Source organism: Elgaria multicarinata, chromosome 2 (genome assembly GCF_023053635.1).
Source record: "Elgaria multicarinata webbii isolate HBS135686 ecotype San Diego chromosome 2, rElgMul1.1.pri, whole genome shotgun sequence".
Classification (NCBI taxonomy): Eukaryota; Metazoa; Chordata; class Lepidosauria; order Squamata; family Anguidae; genus Elgaria; species Elgaria multicarinata.
The window spans coordinates 42,158,620-42,182,860 of NC_086172.1; the positions used below are offsets into that span (position 1 = coordinate 42,158,620).

The 24,241-nt window shown below is 41.2% G+C and overlaps 1 protein-coding gene across 1 annotated transcript in view; it reads right to left on the reverse strand.

The window, feature by feature from the left end:
* The window catches only part of RAPGEF4 (Rap guanine nucleotide exchange factor 4), a 181,634-nt gene that overhangs the window by 36,956 nt on the left and 120,437 nt on the right, over positions 1-24,241 (reverse strand). Inside the window, exons 11-17 of the mRNA XM_063116392.1 lie at positions 13,692-13,776; positions 13,028-13,088; positions 11,811-11,887; positions 9,468-9,614; positions 8,101-8,219; positions 3,849-3,937; positions 1,085-1,163 (exon numbers count right to left, since the gene is read on the reverse strand). Coding sequence (XP_062972462.1) covers positions 1,085-1,163; positions 3,849-3,937; positions 8,101-8,219; positions 9,468-9,614; positions 11,811-11,887; positions 13,028-13,088; positions 13,692-13,776 — 657 coding nt within the window. The remainder of the gene's footprint in view (positions 1-1,084; positions 1,164-3,848; positions 3,938-8,100; positions 8,220-9,467; positions 9,615-11,810; positions 11,888-13,027; positions 13,089-13,691; positions 13,777-24,241) is intronic.

The following is a 24,241-nucleotide window of genomic DNA, read 5'->3' on the forward strand; positions in this document are numbered from 1 at the left end:
CAGAGCTGGTTTCCAGGGCAATCATGTCAGCTGATGTAAAAATCTGTAATAAGTGGACTCCAAAAGGAGTATTATTTTAAATCAGGGGTGGCTGATTTCTTTTTAAGGAAGAACTAAATCTGGCCACTTCCCAATTCCGTCTTGCTGCCAGAATCGAGAAGCAAGTTCAACAAGCCTCCTTCCTTCCTCCCAAAGGGACCACAAACTGACCTCTGGCAGGCTGGCGAGGACTGAGTCCTCCCAGGGAGACAATCTAGGCTTCCAGTGCTACACTCACTGGCCACTGCTGAGCCTCATTTGCCAGCTCAGTGTTTAACAGAAGCCAGTGGCTGGATCTCAGTCTGTGCCAAAGTCTGGAGCTATGGGCATTATCCATCTCCACCAATTCTCTTCTGCCCTGCCAAATGTGTTGTGTAAGCAGCCCCCACCGCTTGCACAATTGTGATTTAACACTTCCTAGGCAACCCAAAATGAGTGTTTCTGATCATTTTAGGGCTTCCTCTAAGAAGCACTAAATCTGCCTTGTGTAAGCAGAGGGTCGCACTTGCTCAACACAATCAGTGGGACCCACTGCTTACAGAAGGGAATTGGTGGGGTGGAAAAGAATCGGCGAAGGTGAAAGTTCCCCATTGGATTCTGTCCTACGTGTAGACTTTGGGAACCATTCCACTTCAACGCATTGTCCTCCCATTTATTCATATGCATTTCAGCACATCAAATCTAATTTATAGGCTGGTTAGGTAGTTAGTATGGATACAGTTATTCAAATTCAACACTGTCTCAAAAACAAACGCTAAAAAGCCAAAGCTTTCAATTCTGGGAAAAGGAACTGCATATGAACAGGAGACATGTGAAGGTATATATGGATCCAGTAAAGGACAAGATAAAAAGCAAATTAAATGATGTTTTTAGAGGGCCAGACCTGTTGCAAATAGATACTTTTGATCAATGTTAAATATTTGGTTCAAGAATATTTACAGTGGTTTGTTGAGCTTAATTGCCTTTGAGGAAGTGGCAGTGCTCACTTCTGATCTTCGAAAAACTTATATATGTGTGTGTGTGTGTGTAATTTTGAAAAGGATATTGAGCCATCAAAGCTGGGCAGAGTTGATTATTTGCCATGAACACACAATGCATCATCACAAAATCATGTACACCAGCATCTGTGAAAAGAAAAGAAAAAGTAACAGCAATTTATATTCCTGGGTGCTCTTTCAAGGTAACTTCCTATTACAGTAAAAAAAAATCTTGTTCATTCCTTAAAGAGCACAAAGTCTTTGTTTAACAAAACATATTTTCCATTAATTAAATGTTTAAGATATAACACTAAGCCAGGGCTTAGCATTATAAGAACAAGCCTAACTTCCTTACCTGAAACGAGTTCAGAAGCTTTCACTTCCATTTTTGATGAACTGCAACTTGCTGTGTCATCTTCCAAACCTGGACAAAACAGTGGTTAATAATAACTATGGTTGGTGGAAACAAGCCATCTTCAAACCGTTGCTTATGAAGCTAGCTTGTTTTCATTAACCATAATTAACCACAGTTTATGGTTCAGACAACTAGCTAAACTACAGCTACTCTAAAATGGAAGTGGACATTTCTATCTCCTCACAGCCATGCTGTAGGAGAAGAAAAGGGAGTATGTGAGCAGAGGGGTAGACAGGCTTGTTCTCAAAATGCTAAACCATGATTTAGTCATATGTCTGAATGCAGCCACTAGGCAAGCAGATTTCTGCTTGTGAAACAGGGCTTTTCTGCCTCCTCTTTCTGGCTGAAGGGTCCTAGGTCTTGCATACCAAAATTCTACTTCTGAGGTTTGGGGGCATCTTCTGGAACAACAGTCAATGCTGTACAGCGGGCTGCAGCTGAAAGGGAGGGAGGATTGGTGGAAATTCCAGACCTCTTCTACATGAGCAGAAGTTCACACAAGTGAACCACTAGGGGAGGGGGGGGAATTCATTGGGCAGAGAAAACAGTATATACATTTAAAAGCATATCAAACAAACACAAATAAATGAATAGCATTAAGTACACCATACATAAAATAACTGACTAACTGAATTCACTGTGTTTTATCATTTTCATCACGGCCATACATACGCCAATCAGGGAGTTTGCCCCCGGATGGCTTTACAGTGACAGCTGCGTCATTTAGATGACTTGCTGCTCCTGCGAATCCACCCTGGGGCAAACCCTTCGTGTAGCCATGCCCTATGTCTTTAAATGAACTTGCGATTTGACCCTTAGTTTTATTCATTAGAAGAGTTTGGATGAGGTCATATAAAAATAGCTTTCTCCTTCTACGAGAAGATATACCTAAATTCTAAAGGCAATATCCTACGCTACCTGGACGCTAGCAGGACTCACTGCTAGTGCAATGGGAAGCCACATTTTCTCAAAAAAAAGCAGAAATGCTCATTTCCAGAATGGGCCAGGTCAGCAGAGCTCTCAGAAGGGAAGTGCTAGTTCCAGTTGTGCTAGCAGGGAGTCCCACTAGTGCAGCGGAAGAGCAGTGGATGCTGCCTTAAATACTCTCAATGCTACTTTAACAATGCAAAGCCCACTGAGTTCAATGGGACTTACTCCCAGGATAGCATGATAGGGTTGATTACAGCCATGGTATTGTTACCCTCAAAATTACTTATTAATAGGAAATGCACAATCCCCCAGAATGTTAACATTTTACTATATTTGATATTTCTCATTCTTTCTCCACCACTACCACAATTATTTATTTATTTATTTATTGGCATTTTTATACCGCCCAATAGCCGAAGCTCACTGAAAAACTACATATTGTTGTTTTTCAGTGAAATCTCCTTAAACTCCACATTAGAAGTTTTCAACTTTAATTGAGATGTCAAATTATCAGGATCAACTATAAACACTTAGCAAGGAGGAAGGTAGTGTGTTGCTGGCAACAAGGCATGAAAAAAGAAAAGGTTGGATTATATTGGATAGATGGGTGAGGCATATAAAGGAACAATTAAATCCAACGTTGAGGCATACATTTCACATTTTTTTAACCAATCAGCCAAATCATTTTAAGGGTGCAATCCTATGCATGTTTAGGCAGAAATAAGTCCTACAAGCTCCCGGCATTCCCTAGCCAGCATGACTGGCTGGAGTATGCTGGGAATTGTGGGAGTTTTTTCTGTCTAACAGTACAAAGGATTGCACCCTAAGCCTGGATATTCTCCCTGAAGTCAACTGGGCTCAAATCAAATGACTGTGCCCCCGCTCAGTACATGAAAATATATTTTCATGTAACATATGCAAACTCCAATGGATGTTAGCCAGGGCATTCTTTTCTTTCATAGTCTACTATGCATAACAAACTGTTTTAGATGTTCCATTTCCTTTATTAATTTCATCTAGTGCAAAAGGAAAGAAAAGTATACAAGTGATCACAGATGTTTGTGTTCCTACAATAGAAGAAAGAAACTTCGTGCCTTAAGTTGCAAATCATACAATGACAAATGGAATACTGCCCCCAAATATTTTGGGAAACAACCATTACAAAATACTTTCAAAAGTTAAGTCACACTGAAAAGTTTTGGAAAACAACAACAACAACAAATGTCCCTAACAGAAATATGAATCTTAGTACCAAACATTTCCAGACAATTCTCTTCTAGGCCAGTTCCAGACCATCTTCTAGGTCACTGCTGTATTGTATATATAGCTCTGCACAATGCAAATGTAAACTCTGGCTTTCATCTTGCACAGTCTGGCAGCTTGAATCCCTACTAAATGGAATTTAAGCAATTTGGTATGCTGGACTGGAGCTTTCACTTCTTATACTAAGCTACAATTACAAATGGGCTTTTATTAAGTTAGCCTACCTGATCCTTCGCTTAGTGGTGATTCAAGACGCAGCGTTTCTAGGAAGTGCTCTAAAATTTTCTCTGGAGTTCCTGACATCACAATATACCTAAGTAAGGAAAAGAAAGTAATTATTTAAAATACCTCTCTGTATTTGTGGGAAGAAGGAAGGAGAATATAGCTGCAACAAAAAAATATTTAAGACCATACTACATAAGACAAGATATGTCTTATGGATAATGTCTTTATCTTTTGGCTTCAGCATACCCGTAATATAATAATTAATATGTAATAATAAAATAATACTGTATTTCTTCGATTGTAAGACGCCATCAATTGTAAGATGCACACTGATTTCAGTACCACCAACAGAAAAAAAAACCTAAGACACACTTGCGATTCTAAGGCGCACCCCATTTTTAGAGATGTTTACATGGGGAAAAAAGTGTGTCTTAGAATCGAAGAAATAGGGTAGAAATCATTATTACAGTAAAATGCATCAATCAATCAATAAAATTTACCAATATGATCTGTGTGGGTTTATCACTTTGCTTAGTTTCATTAGCTTTCATTTCAGAATCGGCGTTAAGTTCATCCAAAAGGCAGGGAATCCGGTTTCGTTGTTACAAAAGAGATCCAAGCGAGGAAGAGACAAGGGTAGGCAAGCAGCAAAACACAGCAGTGGTATTTCAAGCACTGGCGGGAAATAGTGGCAGATGCCAGCAAGTAAGCATTTGCTACACGATACAATTCTGATATTAGCTGTATTGCTACCAAAAGAGTCAAGGCAATATTATGGACCATTTAGCCCCTGCCATCTTCTTGGGGTCAGCTCAGATGTGAAGCAGGCACCTTCTCAACTACATGCTGAAGCCTCTTATAATGTCCTCAAGACATGAGGCAATCCTCTGCATGCTTAGACAGAAAAAAGTCCTACAACTCCCAGCATCCTACAATTTTCTGTCTAAATATGCCTAGGATTGCATCCTAAATGTTCTGGAGATAATGCATGCTATGCGTGTGTGCAGTTGTGTGCCCACATTACTTCTGCAATTATCTGTTTTAAATCTCACTTCCTTTTGTTCTTTCTATTTTGAGCTCAGCATGGGGCAATGCAATGACCTATGGAAGGAACCAGTAAACTGACTAGTCAATCAATAACAAGAGCAGAGAGCTTTTCAATAGGGCACATTTACCGCCCACAGCTGTTGCAATTCTTGAGTTATGAGGGTAAAGGTAGGTAGCCCATTATGACATCCATAAGCCCTACCCAGGCTACCTGAGGGTTAGGGTTCATATATCAGCTTGTCCATTCATTGAAATCTACATATCTCTGTTGTGGCACCCACCTTTGGAATTCTCCTTCCTCACCACTATGACAGGTCCCAACTTTGATGGTGTTTTGGCATGTGATAAAAAAAAAAACCTACCCGTTTGCTGTTTTTCTATATTTCACTTGGTGGGCTTTCTGTTACTGTGTTTTTGTTTTTTATAGAGGCTTGTGCTTATTTTAATTGTTGTTTTAATGAATTCTGAATATAAATATACTGAAATAATAATAATAATAATAATAGTAATAATAATAATAATAATAATAATAATAATAATAATAATAATAATAATAATTCCTGACACATGCTCTCCAATGTTAAAGAACTCATGTCCTTCCCATGGCCAATAGCTAAGGGAGCCAACACTAAAAGTTGGCCCGATTTGGCACCGTTGTACTTCAAGCACTGAACTGTCATGGCTTAGGTAGCATAGAAAAAATAGAAACTTATATTAAACTCTTATGTTTGCTTTTCCAGTAAATTGGGGGTGGGGTTGCTTGGTTAAATATACCACTTATTTCTTACAATTTTGCATCATTTTCCTGAATTCAAGCGGTGGGGGGGAAATAGGAAACTTTCCCCCAAAAAAAGCTCCTGCTGAGAAATAAGTAGTGGAGCTGAGCTCCTGGGAGTTTCTCCTTACTTTGAGCACTGGCCTTCACACACTTCTTTTACCTGCCAGCCCTTTGGGAAGAGCTGTATTGATGTCCCAAGAACGCAAACCCTTGTTAAGCCAAGTGAACATCCTCGCAGAGAGACTAACTGGGTATCTTGGGGAGTGAAGCAGAGAAAGAGAAAGAGAGAGAGTTCGGTTTGCCGTACTTTGAATATGAAAGTGAAAATGAAACAGTGGAAGTGGCTTGCAGTGCAGTTGGCAGCAATACTCTGCAAGACACCAGTCAGTTAAGAGAGGATGCGATTGCTCACAAAGAAGGAGATCTTTGCAGTCAGCTCTTCAAATAAGATCACTTTGAAACTGGGCTCAGCACGTAGCAACGGAGCTGGGGAACATGGAATGGGCCCAGATTGCATTCAGGCTATGTGCTGCCAAATGGAAGCCTTTCTCAAGCTTTTGCATTCCTCAAAATGAGGAACCTGGACATCATGCCTTGTGTACGGGAAACTCGCACCCAGAGACAGAGAGGTTGCTTGGGGCTACTCGCCTATGAGCAAAAAGTATTGCCCTTTCATCATCATCATCATCATTATCATCATCATCATCATCAATGTGTTTCAGGGATGTTTTCTGGGCTGAGCCCTTGTTTGAACTAAGTTCTGATTTACACAATTAAACACATCTGAGAATCATTCCCCTTCCAGGGATCCTCAGGAATTGTAGTTTTGCGAGGCGAGAGCTAGAAATCCCAAATGGAGAATACTTAACATCTCATAGAGTTATAATTTGCAGAAAGCCATGGCATTATGCGATATGCTATAATTTTGAACTGCCAATAGGGTCTGAAAATGGAAAAAGAAAGTTCATTTCAGAGATGACACAGGGAGTGTCATCTAAGCCTCCTCTAAGGCTTTTCAGTTCAAATTCTACCTAGCGTGAAAGGGATTCCAGGCGGAACATGGGTGATTCCAAAAGTCCACATGATGTGTAAAGAAAGACCAAGAACTAAAAGAACTACCCTGGTTTGGGATGCACTGAATATAGTATACCATCTTGGCTTTCAGTATGTAACACATAGGAGAAAAGATGCCTCCTACTGAGTCAGACCATTGGACCATCTAGCTTGGTATAATGTGGCTTTTCACAGATGCGCTGCAAAATAGTCAGGGGAGTAAGAATGGCAGTGGAAGAGGATCCCCTGATCACGGGTAGCCATGGCAGTTGGATAAGAGGTCCTTGCATGCTTGGGACACAGGCAATCCAGCCAGTAGGCAGAGGAAGATTGGTCTTCTGAGTTGAAGAAGCATTGCCAAAGTGACAGGGATGAAGTGGAAGAGGTTTCTTCTGCAAGACAGACACCATGAAGGGAGTTCTTAGCTCATGAACCTGGAAGACGTGACAAGGCAGCTCTGTGAAATGGCAAAGTTAGGTTATTGGGGCAGAGATAGGAGGGTTTTTTTTAAAGAGGCATTTGAGACTCAAGCATCTACACAAAAAGCACCAAGTTCAAGCCATGTCTAAGTAAAGAATCAGGTAACAGTGCAGGACAAGACTTCTGGATGGGGTCTTGGAGAGCTTCTGCCAGTGACAACAGATGGCACAGGGCTAGATGGACACAGACAGAATTTGTGTTGGGATCAGTATTTCAGTGCTGATGAACCTGAAGTAGGTAAATAAATAGGGCTAATAATGTAAGCAAGTTGCACTTCAAATAGTAGGAGATGTTAAGAAAGCTAATTTTAATAAGGAATGATTCTCATTCAATTCTATCTCACACTGAATTATGCCAGCAACTTGGATATTCTTATCAGGAGCTGAAATATTACAATGTTTTGCTTCTGTTTTTAAAAGGCAGTTTTCAAAATTGTCCTCAAGGTGAAAGCCAAAATATGTCTACTATTCACCTGAGCACCCTAAATGCTTAATCTGTTAGAGCTTAATTTGGTGCATAATGCACAGAAGTGCAGTATTAAAATGAGAAATCCAAAATTTAAGATCTAATTCCTTAATATCAACACAAAATGCTTTTAAAAACCTTTATCACTAACTGCTCTGTTTAATAACAACATTCCTTACGGCTCATACTTTGAAGGTTTTGAACGTGGTGAATACTTACAGTGAAAGGTATTTAGAATTGATTGTGAAAAGCTGAAGGACCTCAGAAAATATGTTTGGAAGTAGCTGTACGTGACTGGCTGATAGTTCTATTTTCAATGTGACGCAATGCATTTCTTCACAGCCAGAAAGTGCACGCTATTGGTTAAATAAAATAATTTGAATGCATTCATCATAGCCCAGGACCAACACAGTGGCAGGAAAACATACTTGTGCTGAGGAGGTTGTGAGTTTCCTTGATTAGAAGTCCTGTTTCCTGCTGGGATCTTCTCTAGTACCAAAACATCTTGGTCATGTTCCTTAAGTCTTACTGTGTTTGCTTCAACATCCTAAAAGATGATTTTAATAATTAACACACTAGACATCAATAACTTTTAAAAATTGGCTTGGATCCTAACTTACACTCCGTGAATGGAAGAGCTCCTTCCATCTCCGGAAGACATTCTGATCCAGTGGAAACTTCCACTCATGGAAGAGAGAGGAAGGCAATTTCCCCTTCCTCTCTTCAGCCCCTGTGCCACTACCCCATACTATTCCAGAGGGTCCTCCAGCCCCCTGGAGCAGACTTTTTTAGGCCTGAAAGGGTTTGTAGTGGGCAGGGGAAATTGGTGAAAATTGACCACCCACTTCCACTAGCAGGAGGACCCCATGTGTGGAACTCTGCTACGGGGACGCTCACGCCAATTAGAGCATTAGTTAGGACACAAAGCAATGAAATACAAATGGCTTTCACCTACTGCAAATGAATACTAAAAGGCAATCACCCTATGGTTCTGTATTCGCAGAGGGAGGAGGAAGATGTGGGATCCCATCCAGAGATTGACAGTTGTAATTTCATCCCATTGACTTCAACCAAGCAAGTTCATTACAACTTGCAACTAATTCAAGACCTATGAATTTCAATGAGACTTATGCACAACCAACCTCCCTTGGGTTGTGATCATCAACCACAATCCTGTGTACAGTTCAGCTGCTCAAATTCCACCAAAGTCAATGGGATTTAAGCAGCTGGAAAATGTTTGTAATTTCCTTTTTCTATGAATGCAGGTCTTCCTGCATTCAGGTTGACATGTTATACACATCCCTTTTATTATTGGAAAATACACCCATCTTTCCAGATCTCTTTTTTTTTCAGGGTTCAAAAGATAGTCCTCCCTTATATTTCAACAGTACTTCAACCAAATTCATTTTCCAATTTAAAATTGCATTCAGATTCCCTACTAGGGCTCAACGAATTCTGAATAGTAGCATCAGTGCTATACCTACTATCATGCACTACCACTAGCAGTAGTAATCGAAGATTCCCATTATAGTTATTTCCTCCATGATCAAGCCTTTGCCTAGTTCAGTCATGTCCCACTGCCAGAGAGATGATGCCGTCTGTCTTTATATCAGCAGTGGAGCATGATTCACTCCATAGCTTCACTCCACTCCATAGCTTCCATTTGCGCACGAATGTATGAAGGAGCCCCAGACATGCAGAGGCTTGAGGGAAGAAATGCCCAATAGTTGCAGTATTTGAGGGGAAGTTCTTGTAGGGCAAATAGATTGGTGTCCTCTCCTGAGCACTTACTTACCCGAAGTATCCGGTTAAAGTCTTCCTTGTCTACTCTCAAGAAGTGGCAGTTGTCTTCTCGTAGGACGATGGATGCTGCTCTGGGTGCGTCATTCACTAATGCTAGTTTGCCAAAATCGTCGCCTTCATGTAGGGTACATACCACACCCTAATAGCAGCAACAACAACAACCAGGGAGAAAATGCATTTACATAGAGAAACCATAATTTAGAGTTTGCTCCACTGACACTTCATGTACAAACACTAGGCCTCTAAGCCAAATACTATAAAAATGCATCTGGCAGGAAATCAACAGCCCAAATAATGAAGAGAAAACAATATACGGCAGCTGGTGATTACTAATACCACGGAGAAACAAACACAAAGAAAGAAAGATTGGGGTTTATTCTCTGAAATTTGATTCAGAGACAGACTTCTGGCTTCACTAATGAAGCCAAGTTTCCCTTTTGTTTTTGTTCTTTAAGTCAATATCTTTTTCAATCAGGTTTGTTGAATAATGGATCTTCCTCAGCGACTGCCATTCTCAGATAAGTATTCTGGCCTATTATCAGATTGCACTAACTCAAGTCCCATTTGTTAGAATGTGGCTTCCAGTGACAGAGTTGTTTATGGGATCTAGCTGTTTCTCACCCAGCCTATCCCCTTGCCCAAGTTGACTTATTTTAATTACAATTCTTCTCTCTCAGCTTTTACAGATTTTCTGTAATCAGAGTGACTTACAATCTACAAGTGATAATATAAAACACAGTATAATCATATAAGAGAGTTATCCTATGGTCCCTTGGAGGATATCCCAGGGGTCATAGGATATTTCCCCCTCCAAGGATGGAGACGCATCTGCCCTCTCAAGGAAGAATTTCCCTGATAGAATTTACTTGACCTGAGTCAGGCAATTGGTCCATCTAGCCCAGTATTGTCAAAATTGGCTGGGGTTGGCTCTCTGGGATCTCTGGGAGGGTGTTTTCCCATCACCTGCTACTTGATCCTACTAGCTAGAGGTGCCAAGGACTAAACCTGGGACCTTCTGCATGCATAGCAAGTGCTCCGCCCCTGAGCAATAGCCCCTCCCTAGGTTTCTCAAGCCTAGGACCTATTGAAATCGATGGGATAAGTTAGGGCAGATAGGATCTACTCATGTAGACATTCATAAGTGAGACTCACAGTTCACATTCCAGGTTCTATGTGCAATGGAGTGGTTAAGGGACTGTGATCCCAGTCTTTGTTCCCATACCCCATTACATGTGCAATCTGTACATGAGGGCTGTGTATGAATCTGCCCGTGCAGAACTAATTTCAAAAATAACACTGATTTTCAACAGGACATAAGAACTACTGCCTCCCCACCCCATATCAGGGCCTATTAAATTGCTTTGGGTTGTACCCACTAGTGTTCGCAAAAAGCATCCATTCAGCTAAAGCAGGTAATCAATTTTCACTGATCCCCAACCCCAGCCATCCTACTGCATCCCGTCACATACCCTAAGGCAGCCTTTTCCAACCTGGTACCCTCCAGATGTGTTGGACTACAACTCCTAGCATCTACATACAACATGCTTTGATCTGTAGTCCAACACATCTAGAGATGGCTGTCCTAAGGGTTCAGGGGACCCTCCAAAACAATATTGTTTATTTGTTGTTTCAACCATCATGGTCACAAAACAATATGGAATATGGCGCAGAGGATTGTGGTATGTTGCAGGGATCAGCAAAAATTGGGTGGCCCATGTTGCTCAAGCAGAAGTAGTTTCCGGCTGGAGCATCTCCCATACGAGGAAGGTTACAACAGCTGGGACGGTTTAGCTTGGAAAAAAGGAGGCTGATGGGAGACATGATAGAGGTGTATAAAACTATGCATGGCGTGGAGAATATGTATAGGGAGACATTTTTCTCCCTCTCCCATAATACTAGAACCTGGGGGGGGGTTCATCCCATGAAGCTGATTGGCGGGAGGTTCAGGACAAATAAAAGGAAGGACTTCTTCACACAGCATATAGTTAAACTATGGAATTCACCACCACTGATGGCTGTGCTACCTCCAATATCCGAGGCAGTAGGCCTATATGTACCAGTTGTTGGGGAACATGCATGGGAGGGTGCTGTTGTACCATGTTCTACTTTGTGGGTCTCTGGTCGAGAGCTGATTGGCCACTGTGTGAATAGAGTGCTGGACTAGATGGACCCTTGGTCTGATCCAACAGGGCTGTTCTTATGTAAAGCCACCACTGGATACAACCTATTGCTTCCACATTTGAAAATATACAATTCCAGTCAAGAACACACATGCATGCATCTATCTATCTATCTATATATGAAAAAGAAAATATTAAACATTTTAGAAGACTACCTTTCCATAGATGACTACATTTACTGATCCCTTGAGAATAATATACCACGAAGTTCCTTCTTCCCCCTGGTTAAATACTATACAACAGAGAGAGAAAAAGAAGGTATTGTGAAAATAGAACAATTTTTAATGGTCCAGGCTCTTACAAAGCCCAGCGTGGAAAGCAATTCTATAGAGCTTGTTTTTGCAGCCTTTCCCAGGGATGCTCCAAAACATTTGTTTAACTCTGGATCCAACCAATTAATAATAAATTAAATTCCTAACCATTTGCTGCCCTTTCATGACCCCCAAATTCATCTGCCTGAGGCAATTGCCTCACTCTGACTAATGGTAGGGCTTGCCCAGGCCTTTTCCATCATACATCCCTTGCAGTAGGCAGAAAAACCCATTTTAAACATGTTCAGAAGCAAAAATAGATAGGCTATGCTTGGTATTTACCAGCATATGTAAAGGACTATTTGTTTGTTTTGCTGCAATTATGAAAAGAGTTAAACCCCATCTGAGGCCTGATCAGATGTAGCAGATGGTAGAGTTCTGAGGTGATGGAATAGAACAAACCACTTCTGACTACAAGTGGGGGAATTACATTTTAAATGTTCTTGTGTGTGGAAAAACTCATTGCAAGGAGAAAGCTAGTACATCAGGCAGCAGGTTGATGTATCCTTTCTCCCCAGTGTACTAGCTTTCCCCCCTCTCTTATAAAGAGGTTGTTGTTGTTGTTGTTTGCATGGAAGCATTTGAAATTGCATGCCCCATGTACAATCTGAAATGGACAATCCACTTTGCTATCTCAGGATTCTACCACTACATTCTCCTGCATGTCCAATTCTAAGCCAATTTATTTGAACCAAGTGCTATTAAGAGCACTGAGACTTTATTTACAAATAAACACAGCTTACAATAAGCATGGTTATGAAAAGTAGGCTCTAACTACACATTTCTAGTTCACCCCACAATGCCCCCACAAAGCTAAGCATCACCTGTCAATGACAAAAAAGTCAAATCCTATATCAGATCCCCCAATTTTCTCATAATACAAATGGCCCAGCATATTTCTGAAGTGTTTTTTTAAAAAAAATAATAATAATCGTCATCATCATCATCATCATCAATCATCATCATCTTGGGGTCTAAATTTTGAATTGCAAGTAAAAAAAAAGTCATTTGCTCAATTCTCCATGCAAGTATGGAACGGTCATAAAATTAATTTCACTTACAGACAGTTCCTGCCTTGGGGTGTGATTCAAACACTAGAACACCTGCTAGCTCCCGCTTTACCTTGAGACAAGACAAAGAAAAAGTGTTATACAATGTGTTGACAACTTTCATTTGTGTGGGTACATATAATCTTATATAAGGGTGTGCGGTGGGGGAGGAAAGGGGTATGAATACGCAAGAAGCATCGCCAAGATGGGATCGTATTGATGTGACCCCAGGTGTAGATCAGGCCCAGGTTGCAGTAGGGTTTGTATGCTAGGACATCATATCATCCTAGCTCATGAGTGAGCAGGTTGTTTTTATAAATGCAAGATATGAATGGCACTTATGATACGCCCACTCAGTCGCTATCGTCTGTATGGGTGTGTGTGTGAGGGGAGTCTACTGTATTTCTATGTAAATTATAGGAATTTATAAATTTGCATCTATACCTACAAATCAGCAGATGCACATTTCACACAAATCCAAGTTCTGTTTTGGTGATGGATTCCCTCTTTGTGGGTGATGTGTAAATGGCTACCCAGGAAAAAGGGGTGGGGTGGGCTGGTATAGAGCAGACACTATCCCTGTGCCCCTTCTGTAACCCCACAGGGCTAGGCACAGGACAGCCCCAGTTTTATTTATTTACTTGCAATGAATGGTAATAAAATATAAAAGACTCACTGTTGTCGAAAGATGAGATAAAGCTTTAATGTGCAGAAGTTCTTCATATATAATTTCTAGGTCGTCAACAGTTCTCTGGCCGGGCCTGTTGTAACACACACACACATTACAAACAGTGAAAAAGTGAACAAAGCATCCCAAACTGCTTTTAAGTGTACTGCTTGGTCATATGAGATCAAGGAGTCCATTAAGTGATTTTTCTATATATTATATATTTATATGTTTACTGGCTTTTGAATATTTCATTCCCAAAGCAGCACGTACCAGATTAAAAAATACAATCAGAACAACAGCAAAATTGTAAGGAACATCTTTTATTAGTACCGTCCCTCTTCCTTAGATTACTCTCTTCAAATTGCAGAAATAAGCAGGAGATCTGTGACAAGATCTCCCAACTATTTCCTGAAATGCAGCTTTGGAGGGGCTGATTTTTTTTCCCCCAGAGCATCAGCAGCACAGACAGAGTTCTTCAACCCTCCTTCTGTCTTATTTTCCCAATTGAAATCATACACACTTCAAGCTGCACTTTGCCCCACGGGGAGTGGTGGTGGGGCATGTACAGGTACCTGTATTTAAACAATTAATCTAAACAATTTGTTTAAACCATTTGACAACTACTTAGTAGGTCAAACAATCCTTTAAAATTATTTAAACAATATGTTACTTATTTTAAACCCATTCGTATGAGAGTAAATTAATGAACTTTTTCGTTACGAACATTTCTTTTAGCTATGAAAATTTCTTAAACTGGGTGGCAGCCCTACAATGAGTGATGCAGCATATGGATGAGTCAGGAGTAGAAAACTGAAGGTATCTCTGAAACTTTTATATCATACCAGAGGCATCAGGCCCCAATGTCTCAGTGAGATTCTTGTCTAAGTAGCCTCAAGCCCTTTCTACACCTAAGGATTATCCCAGGAAAAGGGAGAGATCGTCCCTGCCTGCTCTTGGGATCCCCTATGTGTCATTTGGATGCACAGGGATGATTCTGGGATGATCGTGGGGGAAAAGGCAGGTGTAGAAATGGCCTCAGTTTTCTCCAAGCTATTCTGATAATAGTAATTAAATGTTCTTACTCTCCGCCCCAGACATCACTAGCAAACCCCGTTCCTTTGTCCCATGACACAAAGGAAAAGCAATATATACTTTCAGTATTGTGCTTAAATATGAATACAGATAGCTGTCATCTACTATCCCTCCTCTCTCAGTCCAGTCCAGTCCGACTGGCAAGAGCTTTTGTAATCCTTTTTGTAAAGCCAGAAGAAGAGGACTTCATGGGCTGCATGTGCTATGCACTAAAAAAATACAAAAAGAACATAAATTCTGTACCAAAAAAATTGACCTTTATGTCTAACTGCATATTTTGAAATAATTTATTCTCCTTGTGCAATTCATAAGGAAATACAGAGAACTCTGACTCCACTCCTCATCACTGGAAATTTCACTTAGCCACCTTCCCCCCACCCCCGACGTTTTCCATGTATTTTCAAGCCTACATTATAGTCTTAAGGACTAGAAACTTTTAAACCCTAAGATTCTCAAGATGCTAAATACTGTGTCCAAAACCAAATCCTTTGCCTGCATGATGTGATTGCATAACAATGGCACACACATGGCCCTGCACATAGCTAATTCTTCTCTGTAGCATGGGAGAGGAAGGTTGGTTTCTTACCTCCAGGGTCAGAGGCAGCATGACTCTGAATACCAGTTGCTGGGGAACAAAACTGGAGAGGGGTATTGTCCTTATGCACTGCTTGTGAGGACTCAAGGGTATCTGGGTGGCTACTGACACAAACAGAATGCTGAATGGTCTGGCCCTGCAAGGCAATTTCTATAGCCTTATTCTCAAGAATACAAGGAACCCAGTAATTAATAAAGGGGATGCTAGTGGAAACAACCAAAGCTCTCAGTGAACCATTAGAAAAAGTGGAATAAATTCATGGAAGATAAGGCTATCAATCACCTTTTCTACACCAGGCTATATTTGCTATATCAACGTTTGGTTTTGACACAAAATTGAGATCCATACACTATATGGGAAACCATCCCTTTCCTGCTTTTCTGCTACATATCATCTGGGTGGCATGATGATATAGTGCAAATACAGGAGAGGAAATTGTGCTTTCTTTTACTTTCACATTTAAGTACTGCATTTTTCCTGCTCTTAAAAAGGGTCACTGAAAGTGCTGATTAGACACAGAAGCAAAATTGGAGGGTCACAAGGTCATCTAAAGAACCCATAAACAACTGTGAATAGGGAATGATGAGCTCATGATAAATGGTTCAAGTAGAACCATTTATCATGATGTCTATATGCTACATTTAGGATCAGAGGCAATTTGCCTCTGAACATCAGTCACTGGGCAATAGGAGTGGGAAAAAGCTCTTGCCCTCAAGTCTTGCTTGTGGGCTTCCCATAGTCACCTGGTTGACCACTGAGAGAAACAGGACGTTGGACCATATAGACCTCTGGTCTGACCCAGCAGCTTCTCCTTGTGTTTTTATAGCATGTGGTTTGGTTTTGCATATTTAACTACCCATTCTACAAAAAGGCTGACTTTGCCTTCGGAAGATTCAAATCTCATAAAATTTCACATCGTCCTAGTCAGGAGAGTCACCTAAATTGGGAGCTATACTGCTCGGTGCCTGAAGCTGGGTTTTGTTCAAGAGACAGTATAAATTATTTATAAGGGAGAAAGGGAGAGGGTGAGAGAAAGGGTTTGTGGCACTACCCAGCAATCTTTTCACTCAGCAGTTACAGCATTTCATCTTTGCCAGAAAGAAGTGGGCTGGAAATTCTGATTTAAATACAAGTAACCCTGAAAAGGTCATATGAAATATAAAGTGACTTTACCTTACATATCTGAGAAGAAAGCTATTTTTCATCATTGCGCCTATAACAGACACACTAAACTTTTCTAGATCCAGGCCCTCAAAGTAGTTTTTGGTCTATGGTACTGTGGTTTTTAATTGGAATATATTGAATGAAGAGTCACTTTTAAAAAAGAAGAAGTAATTTCTGCTCTATAAATACCTCATGGTGGGAAAATTTACAAAAAGTCAAGATTTCTGGGTCAAATCTTAAGATCTGAAAAGTCCATTCTGCAATGGTGTGTAGAACATAGGACAGGTCAGGATTTGCATGAAAACTGATGGGATTGTGCTTTTCTTACAAATGTTGATATAAAAAAAACAGAAGCTGTTTTAGTACAGCCAATCCTACATTAAAAAATGTTTGCTTTGATTCTGCTGAGGGATGCAGATAAAGGTAAAGGTGCTCAACTCACAGTGAAAATTATTTATTTATTTATTGCATTTTTATTCCACTCAATAGCTGTAGTCTCTTGGAGTGGTTCACAAAAATTAGAACCATAAAATACAATTTAAAAGTTTTAAAAGTTTTATACTACAGTATAAAAAAAATTAAAAGAACAAAATAGAAGCTAGCAGCAGTGCTAAGATTTAAAATGCAATACCAGAGCAGGAGACTCAAACTCCCATCAGCCCCATCCAACATGGCCAATGATCAGGAATGATGGGAGTTGTAGTTCAACATCTGGAGCACCATGTGCTCCCCACCCCTGCTGTATGCACTTCCCTAGCAATAAGCACCATTGAACTCAACGGAGCTTACTTCTGAGCAGACGTGTGGAATTGCACTGAAAGTCTCATTGAGCAATATGTGACTTCAGCCATTTATTCCCACCCCCATGAATTTATATAATGCCCTTTTAAAGCCATCTAAGTTGGTGGCCCTCACCACTTTGCTTGTCTGGAATGCTAAAAGCTCACCCCCAAGGGCAGGAGAATCTGGAGAAGCAAGAAGCTTTTGCTCAAGTAAGCCTATATACACCAGTTCCTGGGGAACATGGGTGGGTGCTGTTGCACCATGTCCTGGTCGACAACTGGGTGGCCACTGTGTGAACAGAGTGCTGGACTAGATGGACCCTTGCTCTAATCCATCATGGCTCTTCTTATGTTCTTAAGTGCCCACTGTGTACTCTTGGGAAGAAGGGATCTTGGAGAAACAGCTCTTTGTGAGTAGATGGGAAGAAGCTTCTAGCTGGCTGGCCTTTCTCCTTTGGCAAGGGTGAGTCTGATAGTGGCTCTCTCATTTGCCAGAGTGCAAAATCTGCAAGGGGTGAACTTCACATCTGACTAACCTTCTCTGCCTAGAGGGTCCGTGTCTGGAGAGAGCTTTCAGCATTCCAATCAAGTGGAGCAGAGCTATTTGCTGGGTGAGCAACGTGTATCTAGGTTCTCATGGAAAAACTGCTGGCCCATATAGGTACTCCTTTGTGTGCCTGGTCACATGCATTGACCATGCAAGTCAGCCTATCTGCATGGAGAGCTAGCATGCCATTGATCAGTGGGGGCCCTGGCATGCTAACCTTGCATGGCAGGACTCCCTAATTTCTCAGAAGCCAAATTGTGAGACTAAAAGAAAAGTAACTTGCCCAAGAACCCAAGTACAAGGCAGAAATAGGGGACTGAGCTCTAAAACACAAAAGGAGAACAACACCTTATTTTGTACCAAGCTTAGCTTCCCAGTTAAAAAAAAGTAATTAAAAAAATCTTAAGAAATAAAATAAAAATCAAGAGTTGCAGCGAGCCTGGCGGTCACCAAGAGAGGTGTCTGTGGGCACACTGGCACCCATGGACACTATATTGGAAATCCCAGGTACACGTGAATCAGACAGCTCATGCAAGTAGCATGTCACACATGACAGACTGGCATTTTACCCTTGGCAAGTGCCATTCCTGCTTCAGCTCTCAGACATCGTTCTGCAAAAGGCTGCAATCCTAGGCACACCTAAATTGTACTCCATGGAATTTTCGTCCAAGTAAATTCAGGTAGGATTGGGCTATAAAACAGTTATACCCTCAAGGTTCATTTGGTAAACCCTCATGTCACATGTTTAATGGATGGCAAAATTAGAAGAAGTATACATGTGCATCTTTGGTGGAAACTATCATTTTGTGTTATATATTTTTCATATATAATACAGGCTATGACTAGCTTGCCCATTTGAATGTGTATATCCGGTCACAACTGCAAATGTTTCATTTGAATACTCAGTGAAAAACAGCCTCAAGGTTTTCATTTCCTCCATGTTATTACCTTTTAAAACTATATCTTATTATTACTTTAATACATGTTTAATTGTATGGATCTATATATTTGTTTCTTATTATTATTTCACTACTTTTGTTGGCTGTATTTCACCAAAATGGGTCCATATGTGTTTTTTGTTTTGTTTTTGTATTTGTATATAGGTGGTTTTTTTAAGGACTTTTTTTTTTGTAAGTAGCCATGCAAGTATAAGCTTCAAAATTCCACCTGCATTTCAGTCTGTTTTCTGAACAGGTAGCTATCTTGTTCTGATTCATATATTTATACTTTTATTTTAACTTTCCTTTAATATTTATTAGTGAAAATGTCACACGGCAGAAGCCACCGCCTGTAGTGGAGGTGTCCCAGACGTCTGCTTGTCCAGGTGTCGCATGGTAAAATATTAGGCCTCACAGCTTCTAAAAAGCTGTGTGGTGCCCCACTGATGTAGATTTCTAAGATCCTGCTGTGTGAAGACCTACTTTCTGCAGGAGACTCATTGCCCAAGCTCTGCCTAGTTATACCCAGGATAATAAATGGGGAGGGAGATGGGAAACCAAGCTGCACATTAGTGGAAGGGAGACTTCAGTTGAAATTACATGATCAATAAACACTGTTGGCTATTTGAGTAGTCCATCAAGGTCACGGGCACTGAGTTTCTCTATTGCTGCAGTGTGCGCAGGAGTTTGGAAAGCATCTCTGTAGCAAGCAGCTACTGCTGTGCTTGCAGTGCCGACTTTCCCCCCCTGTAAACTTGGATAAATATCCACCTATGAATTCCAAGGGTAGAGGGCAAGATGGCAGCCAATATACTATTATTTTGAATGTACTACTACAACAACCATACACACACACACACTTATATATCTCACCAGCAATATGCCAGGCACTGTATAGACATGGCAATGATGTGATCCCCTACCTGGAGGACTGAGAATTTAAATCAGAGATGGGGAGTGGGTAGCCCTCCTGATGTTGTTATGACAACTCTCCTCACCATTGCTATGCTGGCTAGGGCTGATGGAACTTGCAGTCCAAAGACATCTGGAGGGCCACATGTTCCCTACCCTTCTCTAACTGATAGGCCACAGGGGGAAGAGGTGGGAAATTGGACTTGGTAAAGGTGGTGTAAGAAATGGGGCCAAGGCAATCTTGCTGTCCGTGTTCACCAGGCAGGGAGGAGAGGCTCCCGCCAGGCTCCAGGCAGAGCAACTGAAGGCCTTCCGCTTGTTCCACTGATGCATATAGTGTCACAGATTCCATAGAATCTGTGAAGAGCAAACAGAAGCCGCATACATGGTGTAGATGGTGCCATTTGCTGTCTCAAGAGGATGAGCAGAAGCTAGGAGGGTGAGTTCCAAGCATGTTAGATGGTATCAAGAAGGAAGGAGCTGGGTGGTTTGGCTCACTCCTCCCCACCTCCTCCCAATGCCTGCTTCCTCAACTATGGTGGCCTGCAGTTGTTGAGTGGCAGGCAAGGGGAGAATGCCTTGAGGAACAGACTGGCCAAGACCTTTCCCTCCACACCCTTTGGTGCGCATGTTACATGTCAAGCTTCTCGGGGGCTTCCGTTGTTTGTAGCAGTGCAGAACAAGGAAGCAACATGTGTGCCTAATGAAGAAGTCACTGCAGTGCTCTGTCCAGGAGTTATCAATGGGACACACAGAGGTAACACCCTTCTCTCTGCGTACAGGGCATCCTCCCTGCCACAGCTAAAGCACACATGTTCTAAAGCTACAGCTGTCCCCAATATATTGAAAAACAAGCCATTTTTGCTCCACCTAGCCACACTTTTTGCACCACCTAACCATGGGGTGGAAGACAAGAACTGAAACACCTTGATTTTCACAACACCCATTAAAGCAAATGGTGCTGGGCCACAATCAAAATATTTTACACACACATACTTCCAAGGAAAGCCCCATCAATTCTACTGATCACACAACTAACTGTACAAACCTTTGGGAAAGCTGCTTCCGCTGATCCTATTTAATTTGAATCATCATCATCATCATCATCACTTCTATTGTTACTACTACTACTACTACTACATTTATACCCCAGCTTTTTCAAGGGACCACTCAACTACTGGCTGGTAGAATGAAATTCTACCAGTTGAGGGAGGAGAGGCATAGGATTATAATCTCTAAGGCTGCAATTCTGTGCCCACTTACCTGGGAGTAAACTCCATTAAACTCACTGACACTTACTTTTGAGCAGACATGTATAGGATTGATTTTGTGACATTCTATGATATGTTGTGGTGTGTGTGTGTGTTTGGAGTTTTTTTTTCCAGTAATGAAGCCTCCTTGTGAGACACAGTGAATGACCCTGGGTGATAGCAATACTCATGGGCTGGTCCTACTTCAGGTCCTCACTCCCTAGCTCTGGAGAAGGAGAAGGAGAAGAAGAAGCCGCCCCCAGTACTTCCTGGCACTCATAGCCTTATCATATAATTGTCTCTATTACAAATAACACTTTCGTAGTTAAATACTGTATTTAATTCATAGTTTTTAAATGTATGAATTTATGTTTAAATGAGACCAAACCAGCATTTCACACTAACTGCTAAATCAACTAAAATACAGATTTAAAAAAATCAATTTAGGTTGTCATTCCTGAATTGCAAAATACTAAAAAAAAAATAAGTCACAGCTTTCAAATATTTTTCCAAGAGCATACTCGAGATTTGTATTTCATACTCGCATGCATCATTAAAAGCAGGCAGCTTTGTTTGAAGCATTGAAAAAAGAAGCTAATTTTACATTTATAGCAACGTATGTTTTTTAACAAAAAGAAAAAAAAAACTTTACCAATAGCAACAAGAGTCTTCTATTCCCCCTTGCAGCTTTATTCTGTTTTTTTAACACTACAGACATTCTTTCATCATTTGACAGTTAAAATGTTGCAGTTAATGTAATAAATAGAGAATTTTTAAAGTTGCCTGTCAAAACAAGTGACACATTTTGCAAGTGAGTTTCAGATTCGAAACAATAGAAAGCACCTTTTAAAGCAACAGCGTCATTATACAATCAAATGCTCAAAGCAATCTTTTCAGCACTTTTTTTTTTAAAAAAAAAACTGCATTATTTCTTTCATGATAATTATGTGAGTTTTGCATCCTCTTGAAGAGTTGCAAGTCAAAGGCAGCAGCTGTGGTGATTTGCAAATTGGGAGTAGTTTTCAAGTCAACATAGAACCAATATCCTACACCTCTTGTAAACTTTAATAATATGGCGTCAATATCTAGTCAAAGCTAGTTCTCATCAATGTGATCGTAAATCTCTGTCTGGAGTGGACTGCAAACTACAGGTCAGGACTAACATGATGCTTCCCCATGTGAGGAACGTTCCTGCACATGGAAAGTTAGCAGTCAGGGAGAAGATTAGACTAGAACCTGGGCTTTCTGGAGGCATCTGGTTGACCACTTTGTGAAATGAACGCTGGACTAGATAGGCCTTTGATCTGATCTAGCACAGTTCTTATGTTCTTAACACCTCTCTCCTGTTGTTGTTTCTCAGCAACTGCAACTCCGAGCCATGCTGCCTCTGAACCCAGATATTGCTTATCATCCAGAAGTTGAAGAGCTCCACTGATAGCTCTTCCCACTCCCCCAATGAATTTGTCTAATCCCCCTTTAAAGCCATCTGAGCTAGTGGCCATCACTGCATCTTGTTGTAGTGAAGTCCATAGTTTAAGTATGTGCTGTGTGAAGGAAGTCCTTCCTTTGGCTGTCCTGGGTCTCCCACCATTCATCTTCAGGATTCTAGTATTATGAGAAAGGGAGACTTTGCCCTATCTACATCTTCTACTTTATTTATTTATTTATTGCATTTATATAGGGTGATCATATGAAAAGGAGGACAGGGCTCCTGTATCTTTAACAGTTGCATAGAAAAAGGAATTTCAGCAGGTGTCATTTGTATATATGGAGAACCTGGTGAAATTCCTTCTTCATCACAACAGTTAAAGTGCAGAAGCTATACTAGAGTGACCAGATTTAAAAGAGGGCAGGGCCCCTGCAGCTTTAACTGTTGTGATGAAGAGGAAATTTCACCAGGTTCTCCATATATACAAATGACACCTGCTGAAATTCCCTTTTCTATGCAACTGTTAAAGATACAGGAGCCTTGTCCTCCTTTTCATATGGTCACCCTAATTTATATCCCACCTTTTTTCATCCAAGAAACCTAAGGCGGTGTACATAATCCTCTTCCTCTCCATTTTATCCTCACAACAACAACCCTGTGAGGTAGGTTGGGCTGAGAGTCTGTGACTGGCCCAAAGTCACCCAGTGAGCTTCCATGGCCGAGTGGGGACTAGAACCCGGATCTCCTGACTCCCAGTCCAACACTTTAGCCACTACACCATACTGGCTCCATTACACATAGTTATATAAACCTCTGGCATGTCTCCTCTTACGGGCCCTTTTTCTAAACTAAAAATCCCCAAACATTGCAGCTGTGATGAGCTCGAGAAAGAGGGAGACCTACAATTTGGCTACCCACCAATGCTACCTAGCTGGTTGAAATTAAGCACAGCTGGACCAGATAAGGGATGGGAAATCAGAGCCACAGGGTGAGCAGGAGGGGCAAGTTTGGCTTTATAAATCACAGAGAACGTGAAGAAAAGGAGAGAGAAGGTGGAGAACTGACAAAACAGAAAAAGACTGTGAGGAGTAACACTGAAAGCCCCGGAGAAGAAGAAGACAGATTCTGGTAAAGATGAGGTGCTTTGTAGGAGGGATGGGCAGATGGACAGTCCTTAACTCTCCCCTAAGATGAGCTGGGCTTCCTACATCCAAGAACAGACACCTGGAGGGGTCCCAAGTCCTGTTCTCTGACAGAAGATACTCAAAACCCTCTGAGGGGTTGGGACCTTGTGGAGAGCAACCTTTTCCCCATAGAGCAGGGTGTTTAAACATTCTTTAAAGCAGAATAAAATAAATAAAATAAATAAATAATATCCAGACTTGAGGAGGTGCTGAGAGTGAAGGATGTACTAATATCCTCTTTTCTCTCCATAGCACTACACATACACATACACATAACAAACCCCTTAGGAAAGCACAGTCTTTGCTTCCAGCTGTACACCAGCTATCCTCAACCTGGTGTCCTATGATGTGAATTCTAACTCCCATCATCATAGTAGCTGCTGTACCCCAACAGAATGTGGGGGGTGGGGGAGTGAATTTCCCCAGGAAGGGAATTCCATGATGTTGCCACTGTAAGAAGGTAAGATCAGCCCTGTTGGATCAGCCCAAAGGCCTCTTCAGTCACAGTGGCCAACTCTATGCCAGTGGGAAGTCCACTAGCAGGACAGGAGCACATACTGCCTCTGATACTGAAGGTAATATGCAGCCATTATCACTCGTGGACACTGATAGAATTATCCTGCATCAATGTGTCTGATCTCCTTCTAAAGTGCTGCTGTTGAA